Source organism: Sporothrix schenckii (assembly GCF_000961545.1).
Source record: "Sporothrix schenckii 1099-18 chromosome Unknown Cont47, whole genome shotgun sequence".
NCBI lineage: Eukaryota > Fungi > Ascomycota > Sordariomycetes > Ophiostomatales > Ophiostomataceae > Sporothrix > Sporothrix schenckii.
This window is the reverse complement of record NW_015971148.1, coordinates 5,414,952-5,435,670: the sequence shown is the minus strand read 5'-3', so window position 1 is coordinate 5,435,670 and position 20,719 is coordinate 5,414,952. Positions and strand designations below refer to the sequence as shown.

The 20,719-nt window shown below is 56.2% G+C and overlaps 9 protein-coding genes across 9 annotated transcripts; 4 read left to right on the top strand and 5 right to left on the bottom strand.

The window, feature by feature from the left end:
• Positions 1-154: 154 nt before the first annotated feature.
• Positions 155-2,668, bottom strand: SPSK_04006 (uncharacterized protein; the record flags this gene model as incomplete). Its single annotated transcript, XM_016730820.1, has 1 exon — positions 155-2,668. One exon carries the CDS (start codon positions 2,666-2,668, stop codon positions 155-157), a length of 2,514 nt encoding a protein of 837 aa, XP_016586248.1.
• Positions 2,669-4,642: 1,974 nt separating this feature from the next.
• SPSK_04220 (uncharacterized protein) lies at positions 4,643-6,243 on the top strand (the record flags this gene model as incomplete). The annotated part of the gene is made up of 2 exons (XM_016731031.1): positions 4,643-4,659; positions 4,689-6,243. 2 exons carry the CDS (start codon positions 4,643-4,645, stop codon positions 6,241-6,243), a joined length of 1,572 nt encoding a protein of 523 aa, XP_016586247.1.
• A 307-nt stretch (positions 6,244-6,550) lies between these two features.
• On the bottom strand, positions 6,551-8,226 carry SPSK_04193 (uncharacterized protein; the record flags this gene model as incomplete). The annotated part of the gene is made up of 2 exons (XM_016731004.1): positions 6,551-8,077; positions 8,161-8,226. 2 exons carry the CDS (start codon positions 8,224-8,226, stop codon positions 6,551-6,553), a joined length of 1,593 nt encoding a protein of 530 aa, XP_016586246.1.
• A 1,797-nt stretch (positions 8,227-10,023) lies between these two features.
• SPSK_04501 (small subunit ribosomal protein S26e) lies at positions 10,024-10,863 on the bottom strand (the record flags this gene model as incomplete). The annotated part of the gene is made up of 3 exons (XM_016731305.1): positions 10,024-10,132; positions 10,413-10,727; positions 10,841-10,863. 3 exons carry the CDS (start codon positions 10,861-10,863, stop codon positions 10,024-10,026), a joined length of 447 nt encoding a protein of 148 aa, XP_016586245.1.
• A 903-nt stretch (positions 10,864-11,766) lies between these two features.
• On the top strand, positions 11,767-12,290 carry SPSK_04603 (small subunit ribosomal protein S27Ae; the record flags this gene model as incomplete). The annotated part of the gene is made up of 2 exons (XM_016731404.1): positions 11,767-12,141; positions 12,201-12,290. 2 exons carry the CDS (start codon positions 11,767-11,769, stop codon positions 12,288-12,290), a joined length of 465 nt encoding a protein of 154 aa, XP_016586244.1.
• A 467-nt stretch (positions 12,291-12,757) lies between these two features.
• SPSK_04361 (chitinase) lies at positions 12,758-13,951 on the bottom strand (the record flags this gene model as incomplete). Its single annotated transcript, XM_016731169.1, has 1 exon — positions 12,758-13,951. One exon carries the CDS (start codon positions 13,949-13,951, stop codon positions 12,758-12,760), a length of 1,194 nt encoding a protein of 397 aa, XP_016586243.1.
• A 716-nt stretch (positions 13,952-14,667) lies between these two features.
• On the top strand, positions 14,668-16,296 carry SPSK_04208 (nucleolar protein 56; the record flags this gene model as incomplete). Its single annotated transcript, XM_016731019.1, has 2 exons — positions 14,668-14,837; positions 14,895-16,296. The coding sequence occupies 2 exons, from the start codon at positions 14,668-14,670 to the stop codon at positions 16,294-16,296; spliced, it is 1,572 nt and encodes a 523-aa protein (XP_016586242.1).
• Positions 16,297-16,888: 592 nt separating this feature from the next.
• SPSK_04312 (vacuolar protein-sorting-associated protein 4) lies at positions 16,889-18,211 on the bottom strand (the record flags this gene model as incomplete). Its single annotated transcript, XM_016731120.1, has 1 exon — positions 16,889-18,211. One exon carries the CDS (start codon positions 18,209-18,211, stop codon positions 16,889-16,891), a length of 1,323 nt encoding a protein of 440 aa, XP_016586241.1.
• A 982-nt stretch (positions 18,212-19,193) lies between these two features.
• SPSK_04592 (tubulin-binding prefolding complex subunit YKE2) lies at positions 19,194-19,757 on the top strand (the record flags this gene model as incomplete). Its single annotated transcript, XM_016731393.1, has 4 exons — positions 19,194-19,266; positions 19,340-19,410; positions 19,471-19,595; positions 19,658-19,757. The coding sequence occupies 4 exons, from the start codon at positions 19,194-19,196 to the stop codon at positions 19,755-19,757; spliced, it is 369 nt and encodes a 122-aa protein (XP_016586240.1).
• Positions 19,758-20,719: the final 962 nt, after the last annotated feature.

Sequence of the window (20,719 nt, the reverse complement as noted above, 5' to 3'; positions counted from 1 at the left end):
TAATGTCGCGTGTGTCGTGTCGTCTGTGCGAATATAAAATATGTACAATCAAATAATCAATAATATACAGCAAGCTGCAATCAGACCAGCTATGCAAAGCGTAATGAGACTTGTACCCCGGCTCGCCTTGCCGTTGTCTAAATTCCTCATCCCCCTACGCCGTCCGCATCGGCGATGTTCTCAACAGCGCCTCCACCGCCGTCAACATCGCCCGCACGTCCGACGACTCGTCCTGCCACAGCTGCAGCATGTCGGCCACATCCGCCACCCTGTCGTCCCAGCCGGCGGGCAATATCGGCCGTGTGGGCAGTGAAGGTACTGCGGGTAATGTTTGGTCCAACCCTTGGAGCCCGTGTGGCCCTTGCGACGCAAGTGATGGACACCGCGCCACCGCCAGCAGCACCAGTGCACTCCGCGTGCTCGACCGCAGCATCAGCCACGTGCCGTGGTGCCGGTGCCGGAACCCCTGGTGGCTCTGCCGGATGCGGTCGACGCAGACCCGCAGCCCTTTGCGGACAAACGACGCGAAGTGGTGCCGCCCGGCCGCTGTGTATGACCGGCTCTTGCTCGCTGCCGTTGCTGTTGTCGACCGCCCGTGCACGGCATCGACGACAAACGGCCAGTACATGATTTCCTTGCAGTCGAGCAGGTGGCCGTTCAAGACATACCGGAACGCCTCGTTTTGGTCGCGGCGCCGGTCCTCGGCGGCAGCTGCTCCGCCCCCGTCGCCATCGCCATCTCCATCGCCGTCGCCGCCGCCGTACAAGGCTGTCAGCTCCAGCGGCGGCGGCAGCGACCCGAGCCACGCCTGGATCTGCTCTTCAAAGTCTAGAATGTATTCAATGTTGCTCTCCCGCGTGGCGTGTGTGTCGGACTGGTAGAGGTGGCTCAGGATGCGGTTCTTGAGCCGCGTCAGGGCGATCTCCGCCAGGTAAAAGTACCACGCCGTCTCGTCGCGGGCCTTGAGGGCGTCGGGCGGCGAGGGGAAAAAGGTCGGATACGTCAGGTCCCACACGTCCTTTTGGTACGGGTTGAGCTCGAGGCGCAGCTCCAGCTCCGACTTGTAGCACGCCCAGTAGATGCGCCGTTTGGGGTTGGAGCCGTCTTCTGTTCCAGCGACAACTGAAGCAGCAGCAGCACCAGCACCTGCCGCTGCCTCGGTGGCCGGCGACGTCGCGGGGCCCTCCTCCGTGTCCGGCACCAGGAACCCCTGGCAGCAAGCCAGCGCCTGCACAAACATCTTCCACGCCTCAACGGGCCGCAGCGTCGTCATCAGATAGACGCCCGCCAGAAAGAAGCACTGCGCATCAATCACGCCGCTGCGGCACAGCAGCATGCCCATGCGTTTCTGCGCCGCCACAAAGTACGCCTCGGCCTCGTGGAACTCGGGCGATTGCCGGAACGCCGACGGCAGCCCCACCTCGCCGGCGTAGTCGCGCCCAAACGTCGTGCACGCCGTGCCCAGTGCGTAGATGAGCAGCGTCAAACACGACACCGCGTCCCAGCCGATGCCCTGGAACCGGACCATCTTGACGTAGTCCTGGACGTCTTCCTCCTCGAGGATCGGGTTGAAGACGTGCACATTGTCAAAGAAGCTGCGCAGCACCGCATCGGCGGCCGGCAGGTCGAGGTCAATGGCACCGCGCCAGTTGCTGCCGTTGCCGTTGCTCAAGGCACCGTTCGCCTCCGGCGACGTCGCATCGTCCCGCCGCGGCGAGGGAAACATGCGTGTCGTGAACCCCTCGTCCTTGAGCGGCGCCCACTGCAGCACGGCGTCGATGCTGACTTGCGGCCGCTTGTCGCGCGACCACACGTCGACGGCATAGCTCAGGTCGCTCTGGGCCTGGGAGATTTGGGACGCGGGGCTGGTGGCGTCCAAGCTTCGGCCGTGACCGTGGCCGTGGCCGTGACCATGACCGTTGACGGCGTTGGGGGGGATCGTCTGTACCATGGGTGGCCCCGGGACAGCTGGCGCCGTCCCTGCGCTCCTCTCCCGAAACAAGCGCTCCAAATCGTCGAGCCGATTCAAAATGGTCAAACTCGCCGGGTCAAACGTCGAGTGGTCGGCCTCGCGGTACGAGCAGTCCGCGCCCAGCCGCACACAGGCTGCGCACGCCGGCCGGGCATTGTCGCATTTGGTGCGCCGGAACCGGCACGTCAGGCACGCCTGCGTGGCGCGCTTGCGCGGGTACGTCGCGGCGGCGCGCGGAAGGCGGCGCTTCGTTGCTGTGGTTGATGCCGCAGAAGAGGGTGGGGGAAGAGGAAGAGAAGGATCGGCAGACGACGCCGACGGGCTGGGCGACGAGGACATGTGCTGTGGGGGTCGCATGACCGGGACAGACGGCGGTGGTGGAGGAGGAAGAAGCAGAGAAGGTGGGCTCGTGGACGTGGTCGTGGCTGTGGCCGAGGGCGTGGTCGCAGCGACGGAATAGGGGGACGTCAGAACGGGGTCGGCAACGACCGGCGCATATCCTTGGGATGTGTGGCCACTGTAGTACGCGACGGGACTCGTCGTATTGTGGGCGTGGGCATGTGCGTGTGCATGCTGCTGTTGCTGCTGCTGCTGCTGCTGTTGGCCGTGTCCAAGATTGTGGCTGAAAGAGTGAGCGAGGCCATGTCCATGTCCGTGGACCTCCACCGCACCGGGACTCGTGTACGAGGACGACATGAGGTCAGAGTATACGAGACGAATCGAGATCCGAAACTCCGCGAGTATGGAAGGCTGTCGACGATACGGTTGAGGCGTGGGTCAGCCCGTACGCCGTGAACGGCTGTCTTGGCCAAAGCGCAATCGAAATCTTAGAAGATGACAACCTCGCGATGCCGCGGAAGATAGGAGGAAGGCAGAGATAGGGGAAGCTGGAAGCGAAGGAAGGCGCGACGGCAGATACGGAGAAAGGCTGGAGGCGAGAAACGAAACTGGGGAAGGTGCGGAAAAGTATGGGGGTGCTGGGGCAGGAGCGACACAGCGCGTGGCCAGCGGAAATGGAAAGAGGGTCCTTGGAGGATGAGAACCAGGAGACGACCCGAAAAGGAAGGCGCGGAGTATCGGACGTACCAGCAGACCGTTGAATTGTGCTCGACTCGTGGCTGTGATTGGCTGGTGGCCTTCGGCGATCTCCACTCTGCGTGTTAGTCTTTTCAAGTCCCAACTTCTCCACAAACACCAATCTATCTTTCAAACATGTGGTTCGCACAGAGGAAAGGGACCAAAACTTGTCGTTCAACTTCTGGGTGGATTCTGCCGTATTATGAAGGATTCTTTGGTAAGTACCGCTGCTCTTTTTGGAGCCATCTGGCTGGGATGTTTTGCTTATTTAGGTCCTAGTGTTGATTCCTTAATTTTGTTCGGTTTTTTTAAGACTTTTATTTCTTTATTCGTAGTTCCTCAAGTCGCTCACAAGCCACTCGGTCTTATTCCCTGGCTCCCTCCTCCTCTCCAGCAATCGAAACCTGGGGTCTGGTCACTCGGCCTGCCGATCCTCCTATTCTCCGCCGTTTGTCCCCCGGCCATGTTTCCCCTCTTGTTTGCTTGCCTGCAGAGTGTGACTGGATAGGGCCGAAGACGGCCTTTTTGCCGGGTGAATGTCAAGTCGGGTGTTCACTGCCAGTGCGTGTTGTAGTCGCATCAGCCTTTCCGCCTGCATTTTGGTGCTTCACCGACTGTGGCCTTGTTACCCTTCTTGTATTTCCGGAGCAATTATGTGACTCTTCCACTCTTCCACTCTCCATACTCTCCCATCTCTCGTGTCATTTTCGTATTTTTTTCTTCTTTACTCGGTCTCGTTTCTTATTCCCCCCCCCCCCGTCCTCCACTTTCTCCCGCCCCATTCTCCATTTTTTTTCTTTTTTTTTCGTCATTGTTCTCCAGGTTTTCTCGTCTCACCTCACCCTCCTTCTCCCCTCACGCTCTCCTCGCTTCTGCCCCCTGGGGTCAACAGCCGAGGGTGGGGAACCACAAAACGTAAAAAGAAAAAGAGAACAAGTGACAAAAAGTACAACGAAATAAGACAGCCTTACGCAAAATTCACCCCAGCCTGCCGGTTCTCCCAAATACCACGCGGAGTTTCGGTTCACTGCCAGACATTGTCTATGCGCCCCTGCCATTCAGCATTTTCCTCTTCTCCACATCCCCAGTCTGCAGCCTTTCTGACTCTGCGTCTCCCGTGTTCCGTCTTCCGTTTTCCATATTTTCGCGTTTTCCAGTCTGGGGTGCGACATCGCGGTCACCACCTCGGACGATCAGTCGACCAATGCACCAGAGACAACAGACAACAACCATCCCCGACAGATGGCTTTAGCGGACCGCGATCCTTGTCAACTGATTTTACTTAATTTTCACTCTTCACTTTACCCTGCCCCGCACTCTCGACACAACGTGCCATTGACAGAGATATATATATTGACCATGTGGCTGTCGTGTTGATCATGAGTTCTTGTTGTTGATCTTGTTTCCATCGCCACCGGTCCTCGCACCCAGAGCAGTGATAGCAGATACAGCCACAGACTGTACTGTCGATCGTCTCCTTCATTTTGTCATTATATTTGTCTTGCCCTGCTTTCAGTGTTCTGATATTCCATCCGCATTCTATACTCATCCGTTTGGTTTCTATCCACCCCCCACTCCCTTCCATCTCTCATCATGGCGAAAAGCCGACGGTCTCGGCCGCGCACGCCGACCTCGACAGTCCGCATGATGTCTCGCCGACCTCCCGCCTCCCGGAGAACCAGGCCGAGTGGGACATCCGCCAGGTCCTGCCCCAGGACGCACCGCCCTGGTACAAGCAGCGTCACCTGCTCATTCTCAACCTGCTCATCATCATCCCCTACTTCTCGTCCACCACCAACGGCTACGACGGCTCCATGCTCAACGGCCTGCAGTCCATGGACCAGTGGCAGAACTTCTTCGGCACGCCTACCGGCTCGCGTCTCGGCTCCCTGTCCAACGGCGTCGTCTTTGGCCAGATCCTCGCGTTCCCCATTGCCCCCTGGCTCTGCGACCACACCGGCCGTCGGTTCCCCATCTTCATCGGCTCGCTGCTGCTCGTCCTGGGCGCCGCCCTGCAGTGCGCGGCGCAGAACTACGGCATGTTCCTGGCGTCCCGCATGATTATCGGCTTTGGCGGCCTCATTGCCGTCGAGGCGTCGCCCATGTTCATTGCCGAGCTGGCGTACCCGACGCACCGCGCCGTCCTGACGGGCTACTACAACAACCTGTGGTACCTGGGCTCGCTGCTGGCCGCCTGGGTCACGTACGGCACCTACTTTATGGGCCCCGGCCAGTCGTGGGCCTGGCGCATCCCCTCGCTGCTGCAGGGCTTCTTCCCGCTGCTGCAGGTGTTTCTCGTCTACCTCATGCCCGAGTCGCCGCGGTACTTGGTGCAAAAGGACCGCCACGAGGAGGCCCGCAAGGTGCTCGTCAAGTACCACGCGGGCGGCGACGAGGCCTCGCCGCTCGTGGACTTTGAGATGAAGGAGATCATTGCCCACATCGAGACGGCCAAGGTCTCGAGCTCCACCAACTACCGCGAGTTCCTCAACGGCAAGGGCAACCGCCACCGTCTCTTCATCATCATCTTCGTGCCGTGCATGATGCAGCTCTCAGGAAACGGCTTGACGTCCTATTACCTGCATCTCATCCTCAATTCCATCGGCTTGACGTCGGCGCCGCAGCAGTTGCGCATCAACGGCGGCCTCAACGTCTTCAACTTTGTCATCAGCGTCATCCTGGCCTCCTTCATCGACCTCCTCGGCCGCCGCCGTCTGTTCCTCTTCTCCACCGTCGGCATGCTCGTCACCTACATCATCTGGACCATCCTGTCTGCCATCAACCAACAGCAGAACTTTGTCAACGGCAGCCTCGGCACCGGCGTCGTCGCCATGATCTTCCTGTACAACGCCGCCTACAACGCCGGCCTCAACGGCGTGCCCTGGGTCTACGTCACCGAGGTCCTGCCCACGCACCTGCGCGCCAAGGGCACCAACATTATGCAGATTGCCGGCACGTGCTGCCTCATTTTCAACGGCTACGCCAACCCCGTCGCCATGGAAGCCATTACCTGGAAGTACTACATTGTCTACATTGTCATCATCGCTATTGAGATTGTCGTTGTCTGGTTCTTCTTCCCCGAGACCAAGGGCCGCACCCTCGAGGAGATTGCCGTCATTTTCGACGGTGACGCCGCTTTTGGTGGCCACACGCCCGATACCAAGGCGCAGATGGTCGACGATGGACGGGTGTAACGGGCCGACCCGTTTTTGGCCTCGCTCTCGTGCGCGTTCGTTGTTTCCTTTTTTATCAGGAGTCCGTCACCACACCACATACACATCCTCCATGTGACGCCTGCATTTCATGCCATCCAAGTTCTCTTAGCTGCAAAATAATACACGTAGTCGTTAATCAAACTTGCATTGCATTGGCTATACTGTATCTCAAATGTTTGTTCAAATGCAGTCTCTTTTCCGTTATATTCCAATGACTATGAACTCCAGACGTCACGCGGATCATTTCACCACATGCGTCTACGTGCCAGCCTCCTGTGTACCCTCCCTACGCCCGCGGCTTAAAGTCCACCATCACGCCCTTCTTGACACTCGTAAATGTGTCCATCATCTGCAGCTCACCCGGCCGGTCGCGGCCCCATTCGGCACCTACACGGCCTTCGCCCGGGTCCACCACACCCTGGGCCCGCCGCACATCATACAAAAACAGCGTCCGCGCGAGTGTCGTCATCATCTCCGTGTATGCCAGGCCCTTGCCGATGCAACCGCGCGGGCCGATGCTGAACGGGCAGAAGGCTGACTGCGCGCAGCGCACATCATCCTCGCTGACAACCGCCCCGCTCGGCAACGTGCTGCCCGCGATCCACCGCTCCGGCGTGTACGCCCACGGCTGCGGGTAGTACGCTGCGTTATGGTGGATCGTGTAGTGCGGCGTGCCGACCACCATGCCCGCCGGGATGGTGTGCCCGTCGATCTGCATGCCGCCCGCCAGCACCTCGCGCGGCAGCAGGCCGCCCACGGCCGGGGACAACCGCATGGCCTCGTCGATGCAGGCGCGCAGGTACGTGCAGCCCGTCAGCGCGGCGCCGTGCTGGATCTCCTCGACATCCGAAAACGTCGAGCGGACCTCGCGCGTTGCCTTTGCCAGGGCCGCGGGGTGGCGCACCAGATAAAAGAACGTGGCGGCCATGCCCGTCGACGTCGTGTCGGAGCCGGCAATGATGAGCAGGTTGGACTCGCCCCACAGCTCGGGCTTGCTGAACCCCTCGCCGGTTTCCGGGTCGCGCGCCTTGAGCAGATAGTAAAAGAAATCGCGGCGGTCCGTGTCGTCGCCCAACGCCATGCGCTCGGCCAGCTGCCCGCGGCTGTACTGCATGTAGCGCGCGCGGCCAGCGGCGATCTCGCGGAACAGCACCTTCTCGATGCCCGTCTGCTCGACGGCACGCATGGTGCCGCAGATGAGGTGGCGCCGCGCGGCCACGCCGACCAGGTCGACGGCGTACCGGTTGTCGGGCGCCTCGAGCATGTGGAAGGCCTTGCCAAAGCACAGGTCGCCCAGAATGTCCATGGCCAGGTAGTTGCACTGGTCGCTCATGGCGACGGGGCCCGACCATTTGTCGCCGGTGGTGGCCACAGCATTGCCTTGGCCTCCGTTGCCCCCCAGGACATTGCAAAAGGAACGCACGTTGGCCAGAATGTACTTTTCGGCCTCCTTGACGGCACTGTCCGAAAAGGCGTGCGACAGCACCCGCCGCTTGCGCGCATGCTGTGCCTTGTCGCGCGCGTTGTGCGTGTTGTGGGCCGGGTGCACAAACGCGTCGTAAAACGACGACTTGCCCACGTTGGCCTTGAACCCGTAAATCTCCTTGAGAGCCGTGTTGCTGTTGAACGACACGCTGTTGGGGCCCCAGCGCACAATCGGGCCGTACGTCTCGTGCAGCCGCCAGAACTGGAGGTGCCGGTCGCCCTTCCAGGCAAAGTAGAGCATGTACGCATCGGTGATCTTGGCCAGGAAAGGGCCCGGGTACTTGGCGAGCGGGTGGAAGTACAGACGGTAGATGATGAAGCCGGCGATCTAGAGGAAGGGTTGGTCAGCTAAAAAGAAGGATGTGAAGAATATGACAGAGGTTGACAGGAAGAATCTGGGGAAAAAGTTACATAGGCTGCAGCTGCTGCGAGCAGCATCCCGCCCCAGGCGACGAGATGGCTAAAGTTGAAATCCATTAGGAGATGCAGAGAGTGGTGTTTGCTCCCGTAGGCGAGTTGGAGATGTTCCTTCGTTCCAAATTGGAAACTTCACAATGACGAAACAAGTAAACCAAAAAGATGGGGAGAGGAGAGCAAGAGGGAAAGGAGGCCCGAACGAGCGACAGAAAACTACATCTTAAATTCCCGTCTCGCTCACGCCTTCCCTGCTTCCCTCGTGTCCGAACCGTTCTTCCCTCCCTTTCACTCAAGTCTACGTAATGGGAAGGCACATGCCCGGAAAACGAGCTACAAGACGGAGCAGATAAAGCACAGCTCTCCGTTCGTACCGACGGACGCCAGCATAAAGAAACCATAGCTTTGTCTCCCTTCAAATTCCTCCCGTGTTTAGCCTTGCCGTACTGTCGTGGTTCGACCACTTAGACGCATCCGCCCGGCGCGGGATTCTACCACCAACAACGCGCAGACTGTTCCGCAGTCGTGTTGGAGAGGGAAATGGGCCAACAACAAGGAATGAACAGTCGTGGTTGGTTCAGGTGCGGCTTACAGAGGGGTATCACTTCGGCTTTCAGCGGCTCAATTAAAGCCGCGCCGCCCGATCTTACCCCAGATGGGGTAACAAACGGTAACATACGAGCGCTGCATTCCCTGTAAGAATGCGCTAAACAAGCACACCGAGACATCAGTACAATGCGAGTATGTCGCTTTGATGATGACCTCAGGGCAAACGGACAGGGAGGGTGGCGGTCTTATTTCCCCGCAAACAGCTAAACCGTGGCAGATGATGCAATTCTTCCTGCTGCAATTTATTGACGTTAATAAGATGTCTTGGATATTTGCTAGAATTTTGTGTCTATTTTAGCTGAGCATATTTTGCTTTTCTGAATTTTTGAACCAATTCCTTTCACAAATTTTACTTAACGTAGAATAATAGCGAACTCTCGAGCTCCAATGCCAACTCAGACAGACAGTCATATGTCACAAGGCGCAGTCGTACGTCGAACGTATCTATCGAGCTTACTTTTTTCCATCAAGACGACCCGTCCAGTCTACCACCCCTTGCTACCTCGTACGGCTCGCCGGCCACCAATCGGTGCTCGTATACATGGCCGTCAGATGATAGACTTGCTTGGTCGATAGACCGCCGTAGCTCCGGGCACTGATAAGGGCCATCGATCGATGAAACGGGGTGTGCCAAGATGCATGCCGCACGATACCGAATTAAGAAGCTGCTGGACCAGAGACGTAAAGACTAGCCGGTGGGAGTTGAAACCTATGTTGGATGTGCAATCACGTGATCTGATTTATATCCGACGTCGAGATGGCGATGTCCACAAACTACGATGTTCGATATGCTGGGCAGTGCTACGAAGCTGATATCCTGGGTCAAAGAATAAATAAAATATAATTTAGACAACGATACCGGTCATCGAAAAGGTCATTCAAATAAACACATCTGCACTAGAAATATTTACGTTTTTCAAATTGCCTTGTCATCAAAGTTCGTCAAAGTTGGATTTTGCAAGCCGGCCCCCGAACAATATACCCTTTCACAGGCAAACTATCCCAGAAGCAGAGTCCGGCAAGAGGGCGTGCCTCATTCTAGTTAAAATGTAAAACAACACCTCCTTTGCCGAAACATCCTGGTCAACGTCACAAGCAACCAACATCCGCACCCAGTTTTGCCATGATCCCTTTTTTGTTTGCCTAAATCAAAAACCGTTAAAAATAAACGCCAGCTTTCCTTTCGCCCTTTTCATTTACATCAAAGAGAGAGAAAGAGCAACAGTCGTTGAAATTTTAGTTGAGGACGATTTAAGCAGTGGGGGTCTTGGCCTGGGTGGGGACGACCTTCTTGCCGTCCTTGTTGTACCGGACACGCGGCGGGGGAGCGCGGTTGCGACGGCCGACACGGGAGCGGACACTGTTTACAATGTTAGCAAATCTGGGTTCTGGGTGGGCGCCCTATACGCACACGGCCATACTGGGGCTATATGGTTTTGGTATGTAAGAGCAACATTACGACGTGACCTCGAATTATTTCCCAGAATAGGGGAAACAAAAAGAGATCCGCCGTCTGGGAGAGACACGCGAGCCGTCCAAGGTTCTTCTTTCAGCCGCTCACGCCAGGCCGGGTTGCCGACAACAATCTGTGTCGACAGCCACGACCTAAACGCGGTTGTCTCTCCCGGAGACAAACGTACCGAACAATCTTGCCGTGAATGGCGCAAGAGACACAGTACTGCAGCTTAAGGTACATCTTGGGGACGGTGTAGTCGGCGAAGACCGAGGCGTCCGAGATATCACCTGTTTTGTTAGCCCGAGTCCAAAGTCCAAAACCGAAAGATATCCTCGACGAAAACGAGCGAGATGCGAGGACCATAAACATACGAATAGCAGCAGACTCGACCATGTTGCGGATGGTGAACCGCTTGATGGCCTTGTCCTTGGGCGTGCACCGCGAGCAGTTGGAGCAGCGGATGGGCTTGACGTGGCCGCGGCCCTTCTTGTTGCGGCCGCTGGAGAAGAGGAAAAAAAAACCAAGTTAGCCAAATGTTCGGTCGCAATATCGCAGGACCGCAGGAACGCAGGAAAGGATTATTCGCAGATCGAATCGATTTCGTCGACGTACTTGTTCTTTCTCTTCTTAACCATCTTGGCGATTTGAGGTCGGTATGGGATCTCAAAAAGGGTTTGTTGGGTGGTGGTGGTTGTGCAAAGAAAAGAGAGGAGAGAGGGAACGCAGACAAACGTCAAATAGCCCACGAGAAAAGTAATTTTGCGTTTCTCGCTGGTTCTCCACAATAAATGCGCACAGCACATAAAGTGGTGCACGCTGGCGGCGTTTCGCTTTTCCAGGTCCTGTCTCTGGCTTCTCACCCCACCAAAATTTTCATAGAGGGCCAAGCCCGCGCTAATGAACAGCCCTAGATGGCACGTGAGAGTGCTATTTGTGACAGGACAGTGCGGACACGGGCAAAGTAAAACTTTCACTGTCTTGCCACACCAAATGAGTGCTAATTTCGCCCCAATTCCACCAGGGCCGTATTAATAATACAGTGGCACCAGCCCTTGCCACAAATGCATGGAAACAGGAGCGAAATAATTTTCGTGCTTTCACATCAACGGGACCCACTCTTTTTCGCCCCAGCCCAAATCCTTTTCTAGCAATATGGGATGCCGAAAAACTTCTCTGATCTTGTTCTTCTTTCTCTCGTCAACCCCCTCCAAAAGAATCTGAAGTTTGCCTAGGACGCAATTCCTATTGCTAGGTAAGCCGCTCAAGATGCTTTCTGTGAGGCTTTCCATCATGATCATCTTTGTTTGATTCGAGTTTTCCGTGTTTTTCGGCGCATTTACGACTTGACGATACCACGGCGTTTTTGGGCTTTGGATTTTTGACGTTTTCCGTCGGAGCGCGCGGTATTCCCGACTTCAGACAAACTCGGAGAAGACGACATCGATGATCTAACGATGCGAGAGTCCGCGGGAGCTCATCTTTCTCATTTCCGTGTCCCTCGCCCCATCGCCGTCCACTAACCCCGTAAAGCAGGCAAGATGCAGATTTTCGTCAAGACCCTCACGGGCAAAACCATCACCCTTGAGGTGGAAAGCTCCGACACCATCGACAATGTCAAGTCGAAGATCCAGGACAAGGAGGGCATCCCGCCTGACCAGCAGCGCCTGATCTTTGCTGGCAAGCAGCTCGAGGACGGCCGCACCCTGTCGGACTACAACATCCAGAAGGAGAGCACCCTGCACCTGGTCCTGCGCCTGCGTGGTGGTGGCAAGAAGCGCAAGAAGAAGGTGTACACCACCCCCAAGAAGATCAAGCACAAGCGCAAGAAGACCAAGTTGGCTGTGCTCAAGTACTACAAGGTCGATGGCGATGGCAAGATTGAGCGCCTCCGCCGCGAGTGCCCCAACGAGACTGTAAGTTGGCCATGACGACTGCGTTTCTTGCAAATCAACCACCTACTAACATGTACCAGTGCGGTGCCGGTGTCTTCATGGCTGCCATGCAGGACCGCCAATACTGCGGCCGCTGCCACCTGACCTACGTCTTCGGCGAGAACAACTAAGCGTGCCGTCTTGCGTGGAAGCATGGGAGCATGAACCAAACAATAAATAAACGGGAAACGGAAAGCAATAAAACTTGAGTAGCGCACTCATGGAATGATACCTTGAGGAATTGTGAAACGCTTAACACAAAATCTTTTTTGTATATTTTTGTTACGTGCGGTGCATGGAAAGGTTAACCATGGAACCGCCTTCTCCAACGGCGTTGGGTTGATCTACAATGCAAGTTCGTTTTGATCGCCGTTGTCTTGATGTTGCACGTTTGCAAGTGATGCCTTTGTGTGTGCTCGATTCTCTATATCTGTGTTGTGCAACGGTTATTCCTGTTTTATTGTTATCCAATGCATTCATGGTGTACTATGTCATTCTATGTTGCTGTACAGGATGCTTGCCGTCCACGACTACGTTGCTTCCCATTCATGTATCCAGCACATCGTGTCCCGTGCTCACATTCTTGTCGGGTTCATCACTATAGGTTTCCATTCCGCAGGTTGTCGTATGGCGACTCTGGGTACGTGATGCAGTTGGGCTGCTGCTGGAGATTCGCCGGACCGCCCAGAGCGTTCGACATGATCCGCACCAAGCTGGCGGGACCCTCGCGGTCGCCGCTGGCCTCCCACCACATGGCACCGCCCAGTCCTCGGTCCTTAATGAAGGTGGCCTTGGCCAGCGTGGACGGCTGGGTGTCGTAGGTGATGAACGTGCGTGACTTGGGATCGTAGCACGACGACGCAATAATCTCTGGGTCGTAGTGCTCTTGTGCGTCCGGTGGCGGCAGGGCCTTGAAGTCCCAGACGCCGGCCTCAAACGACCCGGGACCCGTGCCCTCAAACGGCCGGCCGAGACCGTCGGTGTTGGTAAACGCGCGACCATACAGCGGCAGGCCCATCACAATCTTGTTCGTGGCCACACCGCGCGACTGGTAGTAGTGCAGGGCGACGGCGGTGCTCGCGGGCGTGATGGCGGGGTTGGTCTGGTGCGGGTAGACGTTGGCCTGGTGGCCCGAGACGCTGCTCCAGGAGCCCGCGTAGTCGTAGCTCATGAGGTTCCAGAAGTCGAGGTAGCGGTCCATGGCCGGCACGTCGAGAATCTCATAGTTTTGCGGTCCCGCGGGGCAGGCCACCGTCAGCTCAAAGTGGTACCGGTTGGGGCCCAGAGAGTCGCCGTAGGCATCCAGCGCCTTGCGACACTCATACAGCAGCTGCACGTAGTTGGCGGCCTCTTCTGCGTTCTGCGGGTACTCCCAGTCCAGGTCGATGCCGTCAAAGCCGAGCTCCTTGACGTGCTTGACGGCGGTCTCGGCAAACACCGCGCGGAGCTCAGGGCGCGAGGCCGGCTTGACAAAGTTGGCCGAGTTGGTGTAGCCGCCAATGGACAGCAGCACCTTGAGGTTGCGGTTGCGCTTTTTGAGGATGTTGATCTGCTTCATGCATCCAAACATGTTGTTGCCTGGCTGGTCCCAGGTGTCTCCCTCCCAATGAATGCCGGTGTCGGCCCATGTGTCGGTCAGGATGACCTCGCCGGACTCGGGCCGGATATTGGCAAAGGCATAGAGGATGTGGGTGATGTGCTCGGCGGGCAGGTCTTGGGGCCTGTAGGCACGGACGTACACGGACCAGTTGGCAAAGTAGACCACCGAACGGTAGCCGCGAGGCGTGGCCATGGCGGTGCTACAGACTTATGCAGATTGATGTGGATTGATGCTGTAGGACGTGGTAGTTAACTGCGGGCTGTCTGGTAGATCGGCCGTGTGGAAGCACAAAGCGGTAGGAGCTCAATGAGAAGGAGGTCAATGATGCAACAAATCGGGCGGGAATCAGCTGTATTGAGGCCAGCGACACACTGAACTTTCAACGAGGGATGATATCAATAACAATGGGATTGAATTCAAGCTGTGTCTTAATATTCAGCTCTCAGCTTTGCTCAGGAGGCATGCAGCCACCTTGCGACGCAATACACCGCCCAGCGGGCATGTCGTCCCCTCATGTCAAGAGCCAAGAGCTCCGACATCCCACTCTCACCCAAGCCTCACTGGACAGCTCCACTGACAGCAAAAGGAGCATCGCCTGCTATTCCTATTCCCTGATTTCTGGCTGGCTTACACGGGTATCGGGGCTAGTATTATCCGCTTAGATAACATCACGGGAATGATCACGTGTAAAGCAAAAGATTATAAGGCCCACTTATATTCTCTGGATTGACGCTAAGGAAAAAAAAGTTGTTGGACTGGCAGAAGGAGCGGCCCCGACCACCAAAGAAAAAAAAGCTTCCTTTTTTGCACTGTTCACACTCGACTTTCTTGTTGTTTGACCCCAATCGACAAGTCCCCCTCCCTAACCACCAAAAGCGACGCCCGTTTTCCGTCGCACGGCCTGAACAATGGCGAGCGTCAACTACATCCTCTACGACTCGGCGGTCGGCTATGGCATCTTCGAGGTGGTGCACCAGGCCGACAGTGTGGGCGTGCGCCTCAAAGAGGTGCAGGACTCCATGTCGGACCTGTCCAAGTTTGGCAAGATGGTCAAGCTGGTGAACTTTTCGCCGTGGAGGTGTGTATCTGGTCGCCGGCCCCGCATGCCGTTGACTATCCGCTGACCTTTGTCTAGAAACCACGCCGAGGGTCTCGAGAACCTCAACGAGCTGTCCGAGGGCATCGTCTCCGAGTACCTGGCATCCGTCCTCGAGCTGAGCCTGCCCAAGACGAGCGGCAAGAAGAGCAAGGTCGTGCTGGGCGTGCCGGACAAGAACCTGGCCAGCGACATCAGCAGCCGCTTCCCCGGCGTCGAGTGCGAGACGATTGAGACGTCCGAGGTCGTGGCGGCACTGCTGCGCGGCATCCGCCAGTACGCCGAAAAGCTGCTCAAGGGCCTGCACGACGGCGACATGAGCCGCGCCCACCTGGGCATGGGCCACGCCTTCTCGCGCTCCGGCGTCAAGTTCAACATCCACAAGAACGACAATCACATCATCCAGCAGATCGCCACGCTCGACGCCCTCGACAAGACCATCAACAGCGGCTGCATGCGCGTGCGCGAGTGGTACGGCTGGCACTTCCCCGAGCTCATCAAGATCGTGTCGGACAACGTCACCTACGCCAACCTCGTGCGGGTCATTGGCAACAAGAACACCCTGACCGACGACAGGCTGCACGACGTGGCGGCTGTGCTCAGCGAGGACGGCGGCCGCGCCCAGGCCATTCTGGACGCCGCCAAGGTGTCCATGGGCCAGGACATCAACGCCGAGGACCTCGAGATGGTCAAGTCGTTTGCCACGGCCGTGTCCAAGCTGGCCGCCTACCGCCAGGTGCTGGCCTCGTCGCTCGAGGCGAAGATGGGCATCGTGGCGCCCAACCTGCAGGTGATCCTGGGCACGCCCGTCGCGGCCCGCCTCATCTCGCACGCCGGCTCGCTGACCAGCTTGGCCAAGTACCCGGCCTCGACGCTGCAGATCCTGGGTGCCGAGAAGGCGCTGTTCCGCGCCCTCAAGACCAAGGGCAACACGCCCAAGTACGGCCTGATCTACCAGAGCTCCTTTATCGGCCGCTCGGGCCCGCGCCACAAGGGCCGCATCTCGCGCTACCTCGCCAACAAGTGCAGCATTGCAGCCCGCGTGGATAGCTTCAGCGAGCAGCCGACGTCGCGGTTCGGCGAGGTGATGCGCCAGCAGCTCGAGGACCGCCTCGAGTTCTTTGCGTCAGGCAAGAAGCCCATGACCAATGTGGACGCGATGGAGGAGGCCATGGCCAAGGTGCTGGCGGACGCCGGCGGCAGCGGCGCGTCGGCCGATGTAGACATTGACATGGACGATGTGTCGGACGACGACGAGGAAGCCGAGGCCGAGAAGAAGGCCAGCAAGAAGGACAAGAAGGACAAGAAAGACAAGAAGGAAAAGAAGGAAAAGAAGGACAAGAAGGAGAAAAAGGAGAAGAAGGAGAAGCGCAAGTCGCTCGACGCAAGTGCCATGGACCTCGACGAGCCGAAGAAGAAGAAGAAGAAGTCAACTGCATAGGATCCGTATCCTGTGTCGTCGCATCTTCTTGTATTCTGATCCTTGTTTGAGTCTTTTGCCTTTTGTTACAGCTGTTTGGGACACTGAGTCTTGTCTTGGATTTCTCCTTTTCTTCATTTTGGGCATCGATTTGTTTTGCGGCATATCTCTTGAGTTTTACTCATGTGTCTGTCATTTGTTTCATCTTCTGCCATCTTCTCTGTCTGTTATATCTTTTTGCTTTCTTGTTTTCCTTGTATCTTTTTTTGGAGTTTTTCTTGGTGGGATTCCTTGGCTTGGAGTTTCTTCTTTTCTTTCTTCACAGGACAAAATAATAGGAGCACTTCGAAATGTTCGTACAATATGATCTGTTACATGCGACTGCGCAGCCTCAGCAGTGTCATTTCAAGGACATAAATTTCAAGACGTAAGACATGTACAATAAGATACAAAATACAAGTAACTGTGTAAAATGGCGCTCGTCGTAAATGAGACATGAACATACACGAAAACACGAAAAAGTATGGGAAAGTAATGGACTGAAATGGCAAAACTCCGTAAACGCCGTGCTTCTGCTGAATCACCACACCATATATGAGCGTCCCTCTCCGACCTACGCGCCTTCACTACCAAACTCGCGTGTCCATTCCTCGTTCCGCTTCAGGTCCTCCTTGGACACGGTCGGTCTGCTGCCCTTGATGGCCTTGACAAAGTCCTTAAAGTCCACCAACGGCTCCAACAGCTGGTCGGAGTCGACATCGTCCCACGTCATTTCTTGTGCGTCGGGTGCACCGGGCGAGCAGGGTGTCAGCTTTTTGTTGCCGTCCTTGTCGGTGACGGCGTGGAAGTGCGTGGCCTGCTGGATCTTGCGCACGGGCTGCATCAGGGCGTCCTGGACGGCGATGCTGATGTCGGAGCCGGAGTAGCCCTCGGCCAGCTTGGCCAGCTCGCGATAATCGTTGTTCTGCAGGGTGGTCGGGGTTTCGCCAATGGAAATCTTGAACATGGTAGTGCGGGCGGCGACGTCGGGCAGGCTGATGTGGACGCGGCGCTGAAAGCGGCGCCGGATGGCCGTGTCGAGCTGCCAGGGGATGTTGGTGGCGCCCAGCACGAGGACGCCGGTACTGTCCTTGCCGACACCGTCCATCTGCACGAGCATTTCCGTCTTGATGCGCCGCGACGCCTCGGACTCGCCCTCGCCGCGGGGGCCGGCCAGGGCGTCGAGCTCGTCGATAAAGATGATGGACGGCTTGTTCTCGCGCGCCATGTTGAAGAGCTGCTTGACCAGCCGCTCGCTCTCGCCCATCCACTTGCTGACCAGATCCGAACTGCTGACACTGAAAAAGGTGCTCTTGGCCTCGGTGGCCACCGCCTTGGCCAGGTAGCTCTTGCCAGTACCGGGCGGGCCGTACAGCAGGATGCCCTTCCAGGGTTGGCGCTTGCCCTGGAACAGGTGCGGGAACTTGATGGGCAGCAGCACGGCCTCCTTCAAGGCCTCCTTGGCACCCTCCAGCCCGGCCACGTCGTCCCACTTGACATTCGGCCGGTCGCCCATGATGGCGCCCGCCAGCGCGCTGCGCAGCTTCTTGCTGTCCTCGTCGAGCCCGTCCTCGGCACCGCTGCCGTCGCCCTGCTTGCCCTTGCCCGTGCCTCCCGTCGACGAGCCGTTGGCGCCGACCAATCCTGGCTTTTTGCGTTTTGCTTCGGCGTCGGACAGGTGGGCCTTGAGCTTCTCGGCGCGCTCCATGTACTCGGCGGTCTTTTGGCGGATCATCTCTTTGGACTTGGGGTTCTTTTCCCACTTGAGGGCGAGCATGAACATTTCGAGGGAGGCATAGTAGAGTTGGTAGGCCTTTTCGTACTGGGCGGCGTTGTCGGCCTCGATGGCCTTGCGGACCTGCTCAATGGCGCGGCCGAGGAAGTCTGTATTCGACATTGTGGAAGGAGATGGGGGGTGTTTGATTGTAGGAGGAGGGCGGGATGTCGAAATGGTCGTCTGGAGTCAGGCTGTGATCGGCGTCGAGAGCAATGAAGAACGGAGAGAGGCGGAAGAGGAGGAAAAGGAGGACAGGAGGACAAGGAGGTGGAGGCTGGTCGGAGGCCGGTCGTGGTCAATTGGGAGGCGGACCACCGACAAAAGAATGCCGCCGAGGTCAAAATGTGTGCCCGCCGAAGAGGGGATGCAACTGTCGCGAGACGACGAAAAGAAAAGAGGCAAGTTGCAGTCGTTCGTCGAGCGTCGAGTTTGCGAGAGAAATGGGAAATTGGGACGAAAAGACCAAAGGCAGCAGAGGAGACAGTGACGATGTGAGTTTTCCCTGTTCTGAGTGGCAGTGGTCGTTCCTGCCAGTTCTGCGTGCGCTTGTGTTTGGCGGGGTAACCGGGTGACGCCACGAGAAGGCAGGCACCCAAGTCCCAACTGAAGGAAGCGGATCCGCCACCAAAAGGCCAGCGTGAATTGCGCATAGGTGCCCCGAGTGCCCCGACAGCGCTAAAGATTCAGCGAGAGATCGGTAGACAGGGGGTGGCTTCAGCGTCATTGGGTAAAAGGAGGCACAACAAGGCTAGACCAATTTTGTGGAGCTTTTTGGTGGTGGTTCTGGAAGGCGGCAGAAAACGAGGGGAGGAAGAGCGTTGCAGCACCAGCCAAGCAAGCTTCGAGTTGAGACGACAGCACAAAACGAAGCAAGTCGACGACCACAAACTTACGCAGTCCAACATCACTACGGATCATCTTATTTTGATATATCATCTTGCATTGCTGTTTTGGATGACGCGCAGCAGCTGGTGCTAGTTTTTGCGCTGTTGCTTGTGCGCCTCTCAGATTCCAAATTGCGCATTTCAAATTGTCATACTTTTGTTCTTTTCTTCATTGTCTCTCCTTTTGATCTTTTCACATATACATTTCTACCGACGCCATGGCTGCACCGGCAAGCGACGCACAGGGGAAGCTCCAGGAGCTGACGGACCAGTATACGAAGCTGCAGCAGGGTAAGATGAGATGATACGGAGATGAGTAGAATTTTTGCAGTTGATGCATGTGTATGGCTGACAACCTCCTCAGAGCAACAGACATTGATCGTAGCGCAGCAACGGCTGAATGCGCAGAAGACAGAGAACGAGGGTGTCAAGAAGGTAGGCGCATGTGTCCCCTCTTGTATGCTGAGATATACATCTAACATCCCCCCTCCGCAGCAATTCGAGGACCTCAAGGACGGCGAGACCATTTACAAACTCGTCGGCCCCGTCCTGTTGAAGCAGGAAAAGTTTGAGGCAGACAGCACAGTCAAGGGCCGTCTGGACTTTATTGACAAGGAGATGTACGTGGAAACCCCCTTATATATATATATATATATGATGCATTTGTTAACTGGAGTGAAAGCGGCCGGCTGGAGGACGAGATCAAAGAGTCCAACACCAAGATGGATGAGATCAAGGACAAGATCATGGCCACACAGACAAGCGCACAACCAGCACAGTAGATTGTCGCAGTGGTGGTGTGGATGAAGAAAAGGGGGGCATTATAACGCCAAGTCGACACCCAGAGTGGTGGTGCACAAAAAAGAAACAATCAAACCAAATAAATATCAGTATCAACCAGAACTGCATGATCCAAACAGCAGGACCGTCAACAGCATCTCGGTTCGATAGCATAAACTCCAATCCCTACGGCAGACCCATGTTGTGAACCGGCGCGCGCTCCCGCTCTGAACAAAAGGCAGCAGTGTTGTATTGTCAAACAAGACGATCTCCCGGCGTGGGCGGGGATAGCGACCATGTGCCGCGTCCATGATCAGGTCCAGAATTTGGCTCACCATTAGATGGTCCCCAAACAGAAGTGTGCTTAGTTCACATATTCGTTTATCATTATTGACCGCTTCCTCGGAATATACCATCATCGGGCCGTCGTCACCAGATACAGTGGCTCATATTGACATGTAGCAATACTGTTCGCTTACTCTCCTACTTTTAATTAAGCTCGAACTGTTCTCATTGACATCAGTGTAAAGTATTAGAAGGCGTGTATAAGAATTATTTATTAAGGCGTAAACATATCTCAAGCAGGCAACGGCCAAACGAAGCAGTTTACTGACGCCTAATAAAACCAATGTCGAGCCCGAAATAACAGAAGTCCACAAATTCGAGGTGTCATTCTCGCAATAAAATTTAACATATGGAATAAATCAGAAAATATTTAAAATAACCACATTAATTTTTTCAGAAAAAAAAAGATACAAATATCATACCACTGCTGCATCCAGAACCCTACTACTCAGCAATGTCGGACATGTGGTGAATACTGATACCCTTTTAGCGCATTACGACCCGTAGACCGACCCGTTTAGGCCTCGATGTTGGTCCATTCAGGTACTGCAACCAATCCAACGGCCTCCACGTGACTGGACTGGGGGAACCCTTCGAGGGGCAAATGCGGGCTGATCCA